This window comes from Mustela putorius, unplaced genomic scaffold (assembly GCF_011764305.1).
Source record: "Mustela putorius furo isolate JIRA1106 unplaced genomic scaffold, ASM1176430v1.1 tig00000174_pilon_pilon_pilon, whole genome shotgun sequence".
Lineage (NCBI taxonomy): Eukaryota > Metazoa > Chordata > Mammalia > Carnivora > Mustelidae > Mustela > Mustela putorius.
In genome coordinates, this window is record NW_025421304.1 from 18838286 (window position 1) to 18856704 (window position 18419).

Consider the following 18419-nt stretch of genomic DNA (forward strand, 5'->3'; position numbering starts at 1 on the left):
GTTGTACTTTCCACAAAACATTCAGAAGGCCTCCTTTCTCAGTAATTCCTTATAAAATCACTACTTTGCACTAAATTTGTTTCTTCAAAATAACCACACACCAGGACTTCACCAAACTCAGCAGTGTCACTCAGAATTGAACAGCAACAACTCCTAATGAACAAAACAGGTATGTAATTATGAACTATCTCCAAAAGATAATCACTTTGTAAAGTTCATTACTTTGGAGCCAAGGAAGTTGGGAAACCCCAAAACACTGCTGCTCTCATTCAGCTAAGCATTTTATTTATTAAAATTTGCTTTCTTGGGGCGCCTGGATGACTCAGTGTTAAAGACCCTGCCTTCAGCTCAGCTCATGATCCCAGGGTCCTGGGATCAAGTTCCGCATCAGGCTCTCTGCTCTGCAGGAGCCTGCTTCCCTTCCTCTCTCTCTGCCTGCCTCTCTACTTGTGATCTCTGTCAAATAAATAAATAAAATCTTTAAAAAATAAAATAATAAAATAAAATAAAATCTGCTTCTTTGGGCTCTATCATATTAACATCATGCATATAAAATCATGATTACATGTACTCACCAGTTCTTTGAGAACATCAATCAAGACTTCTACATTCCATGTGTGTGCCTGTGCTCCATCACTTTTATCTTTTCCATCACTCCAGATCCCACTGCCAGGAGCAGAGATACTCTGTACAAGTAAAATTTGAATTAAACAAACCCAACTACTTAATGTGTTCAGCTCTGGTTGGCAGATCAATCATACTATAATTTAATAAAGAAAGTAAAGAGGACAGGATATTAATTCACACTGTAGAACAGCTGATTTCTATATTTACCTGTAATGGAATTCCATCTGTCAATCCTGAATGAGTTCGAGCCATCATCCCCAAAACCCTGGCAACCTGGGCAGCTGTGACCTCCCGAACACCAAACTGCATGATTATATTGCGACATTCTTCAATACTGAAACAGAAATTAAACCTCAGGAAAACGCTTCCGCCTTCAATACAAAGGTTAAGAAATGTTAATATACAAAAGCCCTGAGTGAAATCCTTGGACTTTTCCTAATATGACGTTATTCCATGTTATTTTATATAGCTAGAAATATAAAAAGTACCTACTTAACTAAGAAAATGGGAAAACTTTTCCTTTTCACTGTATCTATATAAAAAGATAAGAACTAGCTCAATCTACTGTGGTAATCATTTTCCAATATATGTAAATCAAACCATATATGTAAATCACACCATCATGCTATATGCTTGAACTTGTACAGTGATGTATATCTGTCTCAATTATTTCTCAACAGAACTGAAAGAAAATAGGAAAATGGAAAAGGTTTAAAAGATCAATGGAAGAAAATACAAGCCAGGAGTAATGATTATCCTTCACAAAAGCAAAATTAATTTCCTCCACCTTCAATAGAATCAAGTTTATAATACTGATATTTAGGGCACACCTAGGTGGCTCAGTTGGTTAACTACAGACTCCTGATTTCAGCTCACAATATGATCTCAGGGTCATGACATAGAGCCCAGTGTGGAAATCAATCTTCTCTCTCTCCTTCCCTTCTGGCCCTCCCCCAGCCATAAAATACATACATACATATATATATGTGTGTATATACATATGTATATATATATGTATGTATATATATATACATACATATATATATACACACACACACACACATTTGTTTTTTTAAAATGTAAGATAAAATGCTGAAACTCGAGGTGAGTTTGATTATTTTGATATGCACAAACCCTTGAAAATGTATCCTAACTCTTCTACTTTGCTCCTTGAATTTTAACTAAATAAAAGTTTTATGCCAGGCACACAGTCACACCCAACAAATATATTTTCAAAAATAAATGGAAATTTGGTTTCTGTGAAGTTTGAAAAACATTAAAAAGTCAAAGTCAAAACAGAACATAGTAATACCCTTAATTAACTCTCAAGAAAATACTGAGTCTGGCGCCTGGGTGGCTCAGTTGGTTAGGCAACTGCCTTTAGCTCAGGTCATGATCCCAGACTCTCAGGATCAAGTCCCGCATCATGCTCCCAGCTTGATTGGGGGGGGGGGTCTGCTTCTCCCTCTGACCTTCTTCCCTCTCATGCTCTCACTTACTTACTTTCTCTCTCTCTAGCTCGCTCGCTTTCTCTCTCTCTCTCTCCAAAAAAAAAAAAAAAAAAAAAAAGGAAGAAGTCATCTACAAGAAAATACTGACAATCCACTTTATCATAGTAATAGTAGTAGTAAAGGGGTGAAAGTATTTCCTTTGGTGTCCCTAGCAAGAGACAAAAACACTGAAGCAGCAGCTTTGTTAAACAAGAAAAGGAAACTGGAGAAAATAAAGGTACAGTAGGGATTTGAAGGTACAGTGAGGGAAGAGAAAAGAGAAACACATCAAGTAGGATAAAATTTCCATGAAGCCTTGTCTCAATGCTGTCTCTCCCATAAAAGCTAGAATTGTCTATCTGCAACTCGAGTAGGAACCTCTGATTTCTAAATTTGAGAAACTAGGGGAGGAGAGAGATATTTATATATGTATATCTATATATATATATAGATATACATATATAAATATTTATATATATAAATATCTCTCTCCTCCCCTAGTTTCTCAATTTTATATATATATATATATATATATATATATAAAAATTAATACAGGCATACCTGGGAGATTTTGTAGGTTTAGCTCTACACAACCATTAACAGATCAAGTCAAACGAACTTATTCACTTCCCAGTGTAAGTTATGTTTACACTATACTGCAGGTCTAATGCATGTGCAATTGCATTACATCTAAACAAAATGTACATACCTGAATTAAAAAATACTCTTTTGATAAAAATTGCTAGCTATCATCTGAGCTTTCAGTGAGTTGTAATCACTGATGACAAACCACCATTATACAGTAATATTACTATATTACTATACAAATATAGTAATGAAAAAGTTTGAAATACTGTGAGAAATGTCAGAATGTGACACAAAGACAAACTAATAAGCAAATGTTATTGGGAAAATGGTGGCAACAGACCTGCTGTATACAGGTTGCCACAAACTTCAGTTTGGAGAAAAAGTGCAGTATCTGTGAAACACAACAAAGTGAAGCATACAAAATGAGGTATGCCTGTGTGTGGAAGATTAAATTCAGAAGCAAAACTCAGAGACAAAGATGAGGGCACATTAACTAATCTTAGGAACTTGCCTTAAAGAATTATTACATCATATCTGGCACAAGAGTAATCAGAAGTTCAGTACGTTTTATACCAACCTTGCACAAAAGCCATAGCCTACTTCCTGCATAAAATCAGCCAAGGAGCTCTCCATCATGGTTTTAGCTACCCCTCCAGAATCAGGCAGGATCCTGTCCATTAGAATGTCCCGTTTTTCAGGGTATAAAAGTGGTGCAAGCACCACGGGACAGCGTTCCTGGGGAAAATCTGAAGGACAAAAGATTACAACTGCTATACTGATTAAAAACAAACTATCCTCATTTACTCTTTCTAGAAGCCCCCAAACCTGAATCTTCCACACATTCATTTTCAAAGTTTTTTTCCAATCCAACTCATCCAAGTTAGGACCTTAACACCAATTCCAAAATATGGATGCTTTTGCTTGGGTATATATTTTTAAGTTTTGTATTAGGATCCTAATACAACACCTAGAGACCAAGTCACATCCTAAATATTACTTCAAATTTTCACAGTAGGACTATCAGTTTCCATACAAAAAAGACATCAGAGACAATTAGAATATCACTATCGGGGTGCCTGGGTGGCTCAGTGGGTTAAAGCCTCTGCCTTCGGCTCAGGTCATGATCCCAGGGTCCTGGAATCGAGCCCCGCATCGGGCTCTCTGCTCAGCGGGGAGCCTGCTTCCTCCTCTCTCTCTGCCTGCCTCTCTGCCTACTTGTGATCTCTGTCTGTCAAATAAATAAATAAAATCTTTAAAAAAAAATTAAAAAAAAAAATAGAATATCACTATCAATTTCAGGAAGAAAATTTCTTATCACTGAGAAGTTAATGCAGTTTAAAATTAAACTGACGCCTGGGTGGCTGTCAGTTAAGTGGCTGCCTTCAGCTCAGGTCATGATCCCAGGATCCTGGGATCCAGTCCTACATCCGGCTCCTTGCTCAGCAGGGGAGCCTGCGTCTCCCCCTGCCTCTACTCTCTCTGACAAATAAATAAATAAAATCTTTAAAAAAAAAAAAAAAAGTAGCTGTTAAAAAATCTTTTTTAATTAAATTCAACTATATAGGGGGCACCTGTCTAGTTCAGTTGATACAGCATGGAATTCTTGATCTCAGAGTTTTGAGTTCAAGCCTCTCATGAGGTGCAGAGACTACTTAAATAGATAAGCGTACTTTAAAAATATTTTAAATTAAGGGACACTTTGGTAGCTCAGTCAGTTAAGTACACAACTCTTACTTTTAGGTCAGGTCATGGCCTCAGAGTCCTGGGACTGAGCTGGGCAATCAGTGGGGAGTCTGCTTCTTTTCTCCCTCTCCCTCTGCCCTTTCCCCCAGCTGGTAGGCATTTTCTCTTTCTCTCTCAAATAAATAAATCTATCTTTTAAAAGATTTTTTTTAAAAGGTAAGAGTGAAAATAAATAGTGGTTAGTGTATAATCAAAGATTTGTTTTAAGAAGACTACTCAGCTCCACAAAACAAAAATCAGAGAAAAGAACATCAACAACAGGACCAGGAGTTATCTTAGCATAGCAATTCAAAGAGTCCAAGAACTAAAGTGGGCATATCAATAATGACCAATTTTTTCTAAGTAAAAAGAGTATGTCCCAACAACATAGTCTCCATCACCTTAAAGGAGAAAAAAAGACTATATGAAACATACCAAGTCTTAACCGAGATTGTTATCTATAGGACAAGATTACTGAAGTTACGTTCATTTTATACCTTTCCTATGGGGCTTTAATCACTTTCATATGTGAAATTACAAAATTCTCTCTTAAAAAATGAAAAGTAAATCATCGTCTTTATGTGTATTCTAAAATCCTTCTGTCATGTATTTGTGTTCATCCTAAGAAATCACCTTTTGTAAGCAATAGATACTCTTTTACCTCTGCGCAGCGTCTTAAGAAAAGCGTCTATTTGTTCCTGTCCAACTCCAAAGGCTCCCTTCTGCCCAAAGAGGAGATGGGAGAGGAGGAGATGTAGGACCTCTATTGCTATATCTTGGAAGCCACCTTCTTGATTTCCACTGACGTCTGCGTCAATGTAAGAACGCAGAAGATCAGGAAGCTTCTGTTTGATAAACTGGGCAGCTAGAAGTCAGGTAAATCAAAAACCACAAGTTACTTTTGCACCACAACAGGTAAAAACTCACATCAGAACACAGATGACCATCATCTTCATTCACCAACTCACCCTCACCCGCTCATGTTTAAGACAAACTAAAAGAAAATAATCTTAGATTATTTTACTAAGTCTAAACTATGAAGCCTCAAGATTCAAAAACTCATGGGTTTTAAAGAAATAATTTCACTACAGGATCTTTAAGAAAAAAGTAACTTACCAAAACCTCTGAGATCTGAGCTGGAAGAATTCAAGAGGGCAAGGCCAAAAATTACCTGAAACAATAGGGATTAGGTTGTTCAAAGAGTCAAGTAACTGTTTTAATTCCAATTTTGCCTATCTCTCTTCTTAAATCACTTACCTCTTGTACTTTGCTTAACTTGAGAACTTTACTCAGCTGGGCAAATAAGTGGGGTGCAGGCTTTAAACTCTGAAACAAACCAAACTTTATTTTAATACAAGAAGAACTTAAAAAGAAAAAAGAACGTAATGATTTTCAAGATAAAAACACCTATTCACTCAATCAAGGTACTACACAGGAGTGAAAGAATTCTGTAGTCTTATCAGAAACAACACCCCATATCCTAGAACTGTGAAATGACAATCTTAAGACTTCACATGATCTGGTTTTAGTAAGTCTCTACTTATTATCAAACTGTCTTGATTTTGCTAGAAAATTAAAAAACCCCAAACTACTGAAAATTTTAAATTAAAATAGATCACTATGAGATCAAGGTTTAAAGCCTTTTTAGAAAGTCACATTCTTTAAAAAAAAAAAAGGAAAGTCATATTCTTAAGACTACTAAGACAAAAGCAATACCAACCTTCTGATAGTGCAATGGATTATCAATGGCATAGGACAGCGTCGAAATAAAATTTGGCTTTGTAATCAGCGACGCACACTCCTGAATCAGAAACTGAGTCTTTAAAAATAAAAAGTGAATCTTCATTAGCACTAACATTCATCTCTTCACAGACGCAGAGGTACTCAGAACATTAAAGCATAATCCAATACTGTATATTGTTTCCATACCTTATCAAAATTAGCTCTTTAAAAATCCCATTTAAACTACTTAAGAGTCTACTAGCAACAAGTTAAACATCAACACCTTTACAAAATAGTTTCCCTTGACAGATAACTGTAAGGAACAATATAATGACAAACCATTACCAGACTGAAAATCAAACCAAAGAAATTCTATCTAGAACAAGAGATCCCCTCTCTGCCTTACTTACTTGTCAAGCAGGACTTCCCCCATTCCTGTTTCCCACAGGCAGGTCTGATCCCCAGCAATCTAAGCCGGACCTAGGTAGCTATTAATGGTCTGCAGCCAGGCAGGAGAGGGGAAGGACGAAAAAAAAGGACAAGTCCCGGGACGCCTGGGTGGCTCAGTGGGTTAAAGCCTCTACTTTCAGATCAGGTCATGATCCCAGGGTCCTGGGATCGAGTCCCGCATCGGGCTCTCTGCTTCCGCAGGAAGCCTGCTTCCTCCTCTCTCTCTCTGCCTGCATCTCTCCTACTTGTGATCTCTGTCTGTCAAATAAATAAATAAAATCTTTAAAAAAAAAAAAAAAAAGGACAAGTCCCAATACCTTTCATTCATTCAGTCAGCTAAGATGACTCTGCATGACTTGTAGGTGTTATTTGCTACACAATGCCCAAGATGCAATTCACTGAACAATTAAATCTAAGTAAACATAAATTCTGTAAGCCCCAATACCTGATGAAAATCTTTGCCACTGCTTTTACCATCGCCACTGAAATCCACATGTGAAAATAGGCAGCGTAATAAATGCCTGTCTGCCTCAGGACCGTGCCGATTCACAATCTATAAAGACCAAAAATATAAATTTATAGTCACCATTAAAGAGAATTTAACAAAAAAAAGTCTCTATGCAAAATCCCAAAATACATTAATTGTTCATTTTGATTAAGAGTTATAGGAATTAATAAAATGGAGGTGCCAATATTTTATAATTGTTTTTTAAATGTTTCCTACAGTCACGGACAGGAAAAATAGAATAAATTAATTAGTTCATATAAATAACTGTGTGCACTTTGGTCAGTATCTAAACCAAAACACAAAGTAGCAAAAATGACATGTAATAAGAATAGAGAATGTTTTTCTTTTTCTTTTTTTTAAAGTTGTAAGGCAACAATTCTGTAACAAACTGTATTTATTCAAGTTTCACTTCTTCTATGCATTATAAATCACTCTAACGCAATGGTAACTCCTTAAAATAGACAAGGCAATGACTTAAATAAACCAGTCTGGGGACACCGGGTGGGCTCACTGGGTCAAGCATGCCGCCCCTGATCTCGGCTCAGGTCTCCATCTCAGGGTTTTGGGTTCAAGCCTCGCACTGGGCTCCGCACTGGGCTCCACACTGGGCATAGAGCTTACTTAAAAAAGTAAATACAAAAAAATAAAGTCTGACTTCAGTACTTTAGATCTTTAGATGCTACCCACAAGCTCCATTAGTTTCTTGCTGTTTCTCAAATTTACCAATGTTGGTACTTGCTATTCTAACTTAAAGTTTTAGGCATCTACATATGGGCTGTTCTCTCAGTTCCTTTCATAGCTACATGACCAGCCCCACCATCACCACTTTATCCTGCTTTACTTTTCCCCGTAATTTCTGTTTATTTTCTATGTCCCTCACTAGACTAAGTTGCACAAGAGCACAGAATTTGTGCTGTGATACTCATTTCTTCACACCTAGAAAAGAGCTTAGCACACAGTAAGTACAGAATAATCATTTATCAAATGCTTTTTTGAGATATTACAAGTAATATTTTCTTACACTTTAGGCTAAGTATGGTACTGAGATTCCTTGGTTTTATCTTCAACAATTCTGTCAAAATTTACTGCAATTTTATAGATGAAGAGACGAACACTTGCATCAGATTATATGAGCCTTAAATCCCATAGTGGATGAGCTGAGAAATCAGAATTCATAGTCCAACTCCAGAGCCTATATGCTTTCCACTGAATCGTAATTATGTGGTACCTGGTTAAATTAACTTATTTCAGTTTCAGTTTTTCCCACCCCAAAAACTCAGGTAGTTAAACATAAGACACCAATTTTTACACTGTCCTACAGATATTTAAAATTAAAAATCAATAAAATCAAATAATAAGAACCTCGACATCTCAAAAAATTACTGTGAACCTATTCACAATGTATTGGTTCTCTGGGCTCTTACAGTTCCTTAAGTCCTATAAAAGCAGAGATTATTTTTTTCCCTATCCCCTAGAATGCTAAAAACATCTTAAAGAGGCAATTCAAATTAGTCAGGAATAAAATTACTTATGCTCCAACCACCAAATGGACCTCTCCCTAAAATGAACAAGAATACTTGGCTTTGGGGCGCCTGGGTGGCTCAGTCTATTAAGCCTCTGCCTTTGGCTCAGATCATAATCCCAGGGTCCTGGGATCGAGCCCACATAGGGAGGTCTATGCTCAGCAGGGATCCTGCTTCTCCCTCTCCCTGGCACTCTGTTTGTGGGCATGTGCTTTGCTCTGTCAAACAAATAAATGAAACCTTTAGGAAGAAAAAAAGAGATCATCTGGCTTAACAAGTATTTGACCACATACTAGATACTATGCAAGGTACAGCAAATGTAGCAGTAGGAGAGAGCAATGGGCTTTATAGCTCTCATGAAGTATGATCTCACAGGGGAAAAAAGTATGAAGAATTTCTGATAATACTGTCATGGGAAAAAACAAAACAGGGTTATGTGACATGGATAGGAGGGGGGAGTGGTGCCTCAGAAAGGCCTTCCCTAAAGATGTAACATATAAGCTGAGATTTAAAATACTGAGGTAACAACAATCACAGAAAGAGCTTGAGGAAAGATCATTTCAGGCAAAAAGTAAATAGTATGCAGGGGCGCCTGGGTGGCTCAGTAGGTTAAAGCCTCAGCCTTCAGCTCAGGTCATGATCCCAGGGTCCTGAGATCAAGCCCTGCATTGGGCTCTCTGCTCAGCGGCAAGCCTGCTTCCCCCTCTCTATCTGCCTGCTTCTCTGTCTACTTGTGATCTCTGTCAAATAAATAAAATCTTAAAAGAAAAAAAAGTAGATAGTATGCAAATGCATTTAATAACAAAAAAAGTCAGAGGGAGTCAAGTTCAAGAGTCTAGATCATGGTTAAGGAACCTACCAACTTATCTGCTATTACACCAATCTAAAAATGGAAGAGATATTCTGCTTGACTGTTAAAAGCCAAAGAACAAAACAAACAAAACAAAACACACAAAACAGGGGCGCCTGGCTATCTCAGTCAGTTAAGCTTCAGGCTCTTGGTTTCAGCTTGGGTTATGATAGCAAGGTTGTGGGAAGTCTGTTCAGATACTTTCTCCCTTCCTCCTCTGCCCCTCCTGGCTCGTACTCTCACTTTCTCAAATAAATAAATAAATAAAATCTTTAAAAAACAAAAAAATGTTTAAGTTTTTAACTAGAATAAACAATCTTATGACTGTCTCTTCTCATCCTTCCACTGACTTCTACAATATTATGTAATTTTACAATTGCTTTTACAGTCACTCAATCTTACCAACAACCCTAGGAAGGACAAACAATACCACATTAATACAGATAAAGATTCTTTTTAGAAAATCAAGGTTGCAATGACTAACAAATTTCACACATAAGTTGCAGGATAGTGGTATGATCTGAAGATGTGTTTTGTAACTGCTAGGTAAACAGAATGTTCATTCAGTGATACCACGCTGCCCCTTCATTAGAAGAAAACTTTTCCTGTTTTGTTTTCCCACTAAAGTGCTATTTTAAAAGCATGGTCTTGGATTGCAAAGATGTTGAAATAAGATATCATTGCTCCCACAAGATCAAGTCCTACGCATTTTCACTTAAAATTTAAACCATTCCACTCACTGAACAGGGGAGACCAGTAAAATATTTCAGTTTTAGATTAAGTACATTACAATCTGGTAATTGAATCTTTAGGCTACATTGAAAATAAATTAACTGTATCAAAAGCAAACTACAATATTTCTATAATGATCTGATCTGTAGTTAGAGTAACAAATTCTCATCTACAATCACATATTAAGAGGAACATTAACAAACAGTGCATTTACAGTGGTAGAGATTCAGAAAACCATGTGAAATGGTTAGAAAAAGGGGACACTATCTGCCCTAGAGAACACATGAGAAAGAATTAAAGATTTAATTGTGTGAAGGGTAATTACATGAAAATTAATCTTAAACATAGAAAGAGCCTCAAACATGTTAGCTCACTGTAAGAAAATTCCTAATAATGTTGTCCACAAAAGGTAACTTCCATAGTAAGAAACAACAAAAATCCCTCTCTATTAATACTTGTTACACTCTTCTTTGGGTAGAATGTTGATAATCAGCAGTTACCTGATGATTTATGCCTGCGACGTAGCGCCAAAAAGCAGATTTTGTGTGTGTGTGTGTGTGTTTGTGTGTGTATGGATATAGATTTTCACACAAACGCTCTAAAAGACTTATAAAAAGAAAAATACAAAACCTAACAGATTATCTCAAAGGTATTAAAAAAAACAAGATTCTATACAACTACGAAGTACCAATTTTGGGGCACCTGTGGCTCAGTCAGTTAAGCTCAAGTCATCATCTCAGGGTCATGAGAACCCCTCCCCCACTTCAAAAATAAGTATCAGATTTTTGAAATTTTTTTTAAGATTTTTATTTATTTACTTGATAGAGATCACAAGCAGACAGAGAGGCAGGCAGAGAGAGGGGGGAAGCAGGCTCCCCGCTGAGCAGAGAGCCCGATGTGGGGCTCGATCCCAGGACCCCGAGATCATGACCTGAGCCGAAGGCAGAGGCCTAAACCACTAAGCCACCCAGGCGCCCCAGATTTTTGAAATTTAAATTGAAGGCAGTAACTCTATACCTTACAATAATCACAGTTTTAGACTGTAATACACTCTACAGAGGTAATAAAGCATCTTCATATTTATCATACTTGTTAAACAATTTTAACTTTTAAAAAAATACTGATTTTAGTTTTCATTATCCTATCTGTATGAATAACTTTGGGTTTCTATGAAATATTTTGGATTTACTTGAATCCATTTCAATATATAATATATTTCCAGTAATGGGTGCCTGATTGTCTCAGTTAATGGAGCACACTACTCTTGATCTCAGGTAGTTGAGTTCAAGCCCCACAATGGGTGGGCACGGAGCCCACCTTAAAAAAAAAAAAGAACGAGGTGCACCTGGGTGGCTCAGTGGGTTAAGCTGCTGCCTTCGGCTCAGGTCATGATCTCAGGGTCCTGAGATCGAGTCCCACATCGGGCTCTCTGCTCAGCGGGGAGCCTGCTTCCTCCTCTCTCTCTGCCTGCCTCTCTGCCTACTTGTGATCTCTCTCTGTCAAATAAATAAATAAAATCTTTAAAAAAAAAAAAAAAAGAATTGAAACAACCAAAAACCACATTTCTAGGAAGACTAAATCGCTTTTTAAATAAAAGTTTACAGATAACTTTGGGAACAAAAATTTTACATAATTATCAAACAAAACTAAATTATTAAAAACGTATTATCTAAATACTTAAAGTAATAAATAAACAATGAAGCCAAAACTATATCCACCTGGTGGATATAGAACTACTCTAAATAACTATAATATAGTAATCTGATGGTACCTCTCTAGTGAGATACTAGTCATATCTCATTTCATTGCACTTTGTAGATAATGTTTTTTGTTTATCGAATTGAAGATTTACGGCAACTGTTTACAGTGCCATTTCTACAGAAGCATTTGCTCGCTTCTTGTCTGTCACATTTTGGTAATTCTCACAATATTTCAAATTTTCCCATTATATTTCTTATGGTCATCTGTGATCAGTGATCTTGGATGTTACTATTAGAATTGTTTCAGGGCACCATGAACTATGCCCATATACAAGGGCAAACGTAATAAATATCTTGTGTGTTCTGTCTACTCCACCAACTGGCTGTTCCCCAAACTTCTATCTTTTACCTGAGACACAGCAATACTGAAATTAGACCAATTAATTACCCTACAATGGCCTCCTAAGTGTTGAAGAGTCAAACACATCTCACTTGAAATCAAAAGATAGAAATGATTAAGGAGGCATGGCATGTTTAAAGTCGAAAAGGCCAAAAGCTAGTCCTCTTGTGCCTATGTTAGCCAAGGTGTAAATGCAAAGAAAAAAATTCTTAAAGGAAATTAAGTGGTACTCCAAAGAACATACAAATGATAAGAAAGAAGAGTCTTACTGCTGGTACGGAGAAAGTTTTGGGGGTCTACACACATCAAACCAGCCACAGCATTCCCTTAAGCCAAAGCCCTAACCTCTCTCGAACTGTATAAAGCCTGACATAGATGAGGAAGCTACAGAAGAAAAATATGAAGCTAGCAGAGGTTGGCTCATGGGGTTTAAGGAAAGAAGCCATCTCCATAAAAGAACAAGGTAAAGCAAAGGCTGATAAAGAAGCTACAGCAAGTTGTCCAGAAGATCTGGCCAAATAATGAAGGCTGCTACACTAAACAACAAATTTTCAATGAAGATGGAAACAGACTTCTATTAGAATGAGATGCCATTTGGGACTTTCACAGCTAGAGAAAAGTCAATGCCTACTTCAAAGGACAGGCTGACTCTCTTGTTAGGGACTAGTGCACCAGGATCAAAGGACAGGCTGACTCTCTTGTTAGGGACTAGTGCACCAGGAGTCTGTATGTTGAAGCCAACGTTCACTTACCCTTCTGAAAATCCTTGGGCCCTTACAAATTATGCTAAAGTGACCCTGCCTGTGCACTATATAAATCGAACAAAACCTGGAGGACAGCACATTTGTTTACAACATGGTTTACTGAATATTTACTGTTGAGACCTACTGTTCAGAAAGAGGTTTCTTTCAAAATATTACTGATCCCTGACAATGTACCAAGTCACCCAAAAGCTCTGATCAAGATGTGTAACAAGATTAATATTGTTTTCTAGTCTGCTAACACAACATCCATTCTGCAGCCTATATGGATCAAGTAGTCACCTCAACCTTCCAGTCTTGCTATTTAAGAAATATCTTAATATTTAAGAAATACATTTCTTAAAGCTAGAGCCACTACAGATAGCAATATTTTTAATGGATCTGAGCAAAGTAAACTGAACCTTTTGGGAAGGATTTGCCATTCTAGATGCCATCCAAGAAGAACATTCAAGATTCAGGAAGAGGTCAAAATATCAACATTAACAGGAGTTAATGGAAGAAGTTGATTCCAACCCTCAAGGATGACTTCAGGGGATGAAGACTTCAGTGGAAGAAGTAACTACAGATGGGGCCGAAATAGCAAGAGAACCAGAACTGATGATTTAACTTAATTGCTGCAATCTCATGATAAAACTTTAACAGATGAGGAGTTGATTCTTTTGAATGAGCAAACAATGTTTCTTGAGATGGAATTTACTCCTGTTGAAGATTTGGAATGACAAAAAAGGTTATAATATTACATAAATTTAGCTAATAAAGCAGGAGGTTTGAGAGGACTCAAATTTTTTTTTAAAGATTTTATTTATTGGGATGCCTGGGTGGCTCAGTTGGTTAAGCGGCTGTCTTCGGCTCAGGTCATGGTCCCAGTGTCCTGGGGTCGAGTCCCACATCGGGCTCCTTGCTCGGCAGGGAGCCTGCTTCTCCCTCTGCCTCTGCCTGCCACTCTGTCTGCCTGTGCTCACTCTCGCACGCTCTCTAACAAATAAATAAAATCATTAAAAAAAAAAAAGATTTTATTTATTTGAGAGAGAGAGAGCAAGCATGAGAAGAAGGGGGTCAGAGGGAGAAGCAGACTCCCCTCAGAGCTGGGAGCCTCATGTGGGACTCAATCCCAGGACTCTGGGATCATGACCTGAGCTGAAGGCAGTCACTTAACCAACTGAGCCACCGAGGCACCCAGACTCAAATTTTTTTTTAGGATTTTACTTATGTATATATTTGAGAGAGAAAGCATGCACAAGCAGGAGGAGGATCAGAGGAAAAGGAACAGCAGACTCCACCTTGAGCAGAGAGTACAATGTGGGGCTCCATCTTAGGACGCTGAGAGTTTATGAATGAGCCAAAATCAGGAGTCAGGCGCTCAACCAACTGAGCCACCCAGGAGCCCAGGACTGACTCCAATTCTGAAGTAAGTTCTACTGTGGGTAAAACGCCATCAAAGAACATCATACACTACAGAGAAATCATTCATAAAAGGAGAATCAATCAATGTGGCAAACTTCACTGTTGTCTTATGTTAAGAAACTGCCACAGCCACTCCAACCTTCAGCAACCACCACCCTGACCAGTCAGCAGCCATCAACAAAAGGTAAAACCCTCCACCAGCAAAAAGATTAACTCTGCTCAAAGGTTATATGATAACATGCTTTAGCAATAAAGTATTTTTTTAACAGAAGTGTATACTTTTTAGACATAATGATTTTACATACTTAATAGGCTATACTACAGTATAACAGAACTCTTAAAATTCACTTGACTCACTTTACTGCAATGACCTGGAACCAAACTCACCTTATCTCTGAGATATGTCTAGGAATACCTCTGGGATAGCCTAAGAGCTCCCCTCCCTTCCCCCCTACCTCCTAAAAAAGTAAACTATTTTCCATAACCATAGTGCTATTAACAACGTCAGGACTCTTTATCTGAACTCGACTGTACAGTGTGGAACAGGGTAAACGGCTTTTTATATCACTGAAAATGGAATTTTGTGCATGGGGAAAAAAGACAGAGAGAGATTTCCAATCATGAACTGAAAGTAAAGATAAGGGGCGCCTGGGTGGCTCAGTCGTTAAACAACTGCCTTCCGCTCGGGTCATGATCCCAGGGTCTTGGGATGGAGCCCAGCATCAGGCTCCCTGCTCAGTGGGAACCTGCTTCTCCCTCTCCCACTCCCCTGCTTGTGTTCTCTCTCTCACTGTCTCTCTTTCTCTGTCAAATAAATAAATGGAACCTTAAAAAAAAATTTTTTTTTAAAGTAAAGATAAATTGGAAATATCAGTAGTATCAGTATGAACTCTTCGTATATTTGCTCTTTAGCTTTGTACATCGAAAGGCCGAATACTGAACAACTGATCATCAGTGAGCAAACACAAGCGCTGAAATAACTTCCTAAGCCCAAAATGGTGCCATTACTACCCAGGGTGCTGTGTCAGCAAATCAAAACTTAGGTAACTTTCAAATCTCTATAAATGCTCCACTCGACCAGAAATGCAATATATTTATATCAGTGTATCAGTTAACCAATACCCAAAGGTCAAGCCAACTCTGTGCCTTCTCACCTTAAATAAGGTTGACTATGTGGCCCCAACCAACCAGATGTTTTCCATGTCTCTTCCTTGTTTTTTATTTATAATCCTATAAAAATAGCTTCTTTCCTTCTGCCCCATTTTGTAGTCCTCCTAAAGAGGATTGTCCACTTAATGAAGTACTAAATAAAGTTTTTTCACATGACCTAAGTTGTCTCTCTTAATCACTTCTTAACTCAAGAGACAATCTCCATATCCCATTTCCCACTAAATAAAACCAAGGCCTCTTAAACAAACTGCTAATTCCAGGTCCAAAGCAAAAAATACACAAGATGACTCTAGAATATTTTAGTTTCCAGTGCTTCTGAAATGATATCAAGGACTATAAATATTACAAAATAGGAGGACAGGGGACTCCAAAGCCAACAAGAATAAGCACTCACTGGCCAAAGAGTTTCATCAGTAATACTTTTCAATAAACTCAAATATATCAAATATGTTAAAAATACATGAGTTCCTGGGGCATCTGGGTGGCTCAGTAAGTTGAGTGAATGACTCTTGATTCCAGCTCAGATCATCTCAGGATTGTGGGATCGAGCCCAACATCGGACTCTGCACTGAGGGGAGTCAGCTTGGGATTCTCTCCCTCTACCCCTACTCCCATCCACACACGTGCATGCATGCATGTTTGCTCTCTAAAAAGATAAACCTTAAATAAAATACATGAGTTCCCAAGAATACTAAAAAACTCATTTATCGGTCATGTTTGGAAGATGCTCAGAAAGAAGTTACTTTGATAACTGGCAAATAAATAGAGAATCAAGCACTGATCTTGCCCTTCCTATATACAATGTATCTCAGGTAGCCATATAGTTGGTAAGGGTAAGTTTCCCTTTACAGAACTATTTCAAGAATGCTTAACAGTAAGAGTAACAACATTTCACAATCCCTAACAAATTAATGAATCCAGTCAATGAACAAAGCCCGCTAAAAATCACAGAAGTAGAGGCAACCAGACACTGCAAAGCTCCTGATGGAAGTACACACCATCATCAACTACAAACCGTCCTAAAAGGCGGAAACTCTTAATCTGACTGCATTTCTAAATATACTAATTTACAGAAAATAGAAACTGCAATAAAAGAACATGTTAAACACCACTACAGCAAAATTCACACTCTGGATAATTACAAGACAAACAAGGCAAACAATCTGATTTAACAAAGTAAGTACCTCAAGAAAAAAAGAGTGAGGGAAAACCAAAGATTTTAAAAAAGATCTGATAAGAGCCAATGCAACATACATATTATTTGGATCCTAATTCAAACCCATGTGTGATAAAAATTTTTTAGATGAAACAAAACAAGAAACTTGAGTATTAACTAGATAGTATATGTTTAAAAAATACTGTTTTGTTTTTTTTGTTTTGTTTTTAAGAGAGAGCATAAATATGAGTCCATGAAAGCTGGGAAGGGGCAAAGTGGGAGAGAAAGAGAATGTCAAACAGGATCCACACCCAGTGCAGAGCCCCAAGTAGTGTTCCTTCTAATCTACCCTAAGATCATGACCTGAGCAGAATGTTTAACCAACCGAGCCACCCAGGCACCCCATAACATGTTTTAAATTAAAATGTGAGAGAGGAAAATAAATAAATAAATAAAATGTGAGAGGGGGCGCCTAGGTGGCTCAGTCAGTTAAGCATCCAACTCTTGATTTCTGCTCAGTCATGATCTCAAGGTTGGGAGATCAAGCTCTGCATTAGGGTTCATGTTCAGCATGGAGTCTGCATGTCTCTCTCCTTCCCTCTTTGCTTTTCATCCAGTTCATGCACATGCTGGCTGTCTCAAATAATAAAACCTTTAAAAAAAAAAGGTGACTAAAAAACTAACGTATGGTACATAGCAGATGATTATAATAGTAGCGGCATAAAATTGTCAGGGCACATTCTGACCAACACAGCTTTCAGAATTTATCCTAAGGAATTAATCTGAATAAAGGAAAAAAGGTTGATAAGTCTTTAATGATGAGGTGTTACTGGATTTGTTTCTTCAAAGATGAAAATTCCAGGATTTAGAATGACTTAAAGGACCCTGAAATTCAGATTGAGGTGGTTAGATCTTGTTCTCTACTAAAAAGACCCCTGAAGGTATTAGAACAATGAACTTAAGCACTGTAATTCATCAAAGCATTAATTGCAATAAACCCTATAAGCATAAAAAGCTGATTATTACAATAAACTACATACACTGAAATACTACATGAAAAGAAAAAAAATCAAATAGGAAATGAGTAATTCCAAGAATTCAGCGCTTCCATCAGAAAGGAAAGGAGAAGAGTAGCCCAAGAATGAATTTCTAAGAATTTATCCTACATAACACATACATAAAAAAAAAAGTTTTAATGCACTGTCAATAGCAAAAGCAAAAAATAAAGTATATAATCTAAATGTCCATAAATAGTGAAATAAATGTTTCATCCATATAATGGTTTCCTATACAGCCTTAAAAGAACAAACTTTTTATGTACAGGATAATGAATAATTTTTTTTTTAAGGAAGGCTCCACGCCCAACTGGACTCAAACTCAAAACCCCAAGAGATCAAGAGTCAGATGCTCTACCAACTGAGCCAGCCAGGCACCCCAAGAATAATTTCTACGATAGACTGGTAAGTTAAAAAGGAAACAGGGACACTTAAGTGGCTCAGTCGGTTAATGCTCTGCCTTTGACTCAAGTCAAGATTCTAGTGTCTTAGGATCAAGTCCCACATCAGGTTCCTTTGCTCAGTGGGAAGCCTGCTTCTCCCTCTGTCCCTCCCCAATTT

At 37.5% G+C, this 18419-nt stretch overlaps 1 protein-coding gene across 8 annotated transcripts in view; it reads right to left on the reverse strand.

The window, feature by feature from the left end:
- The window catches only part of CNOT1 (CCR4-NOT transcription complex subunit 1), a 112725-nt gene that overhangs the window by 61396 nt on the left and 32910 nt on the right, over positions 1 to 18419 (reverse strand). For all 8 annotated transcript variants that reach the window (XM_004744290.3, XM_013052168.2, XM_004744291.3 and 5 more), the window contains exons 3-10: positions 7045 to 7152; positions 6148 to 6246; positions 5685 to 5753; positions 5544 to 5598; positions 5089 to 5292; positions 3283 to 3451; positions 835 to 961; positions 576 to 686 (exon numbers count right to left, since the gene is read on the reverse strand). In XM_004744290.3, coding sequence (XP_004744347.1) covers positions 576 to 686; positions 835 to 961; positions 3283 to 3451; positions 5089 to 5292; positions 5544 to 5598; positions 5685 to 5753; positions 6148 to 6246; positions 7045 to 7152 — 942 coding nt within the window. The remainder of the gene's footprint in view (positions 1 to 575; positions 687 to 834; positions 962 to 3282; positions 3452 to 5088; positions 5293 to 5543; positions 5599 to 5684; positions 5754 to 6147; positions 6247 to 7044; positions 7153 to 18419) is intronic.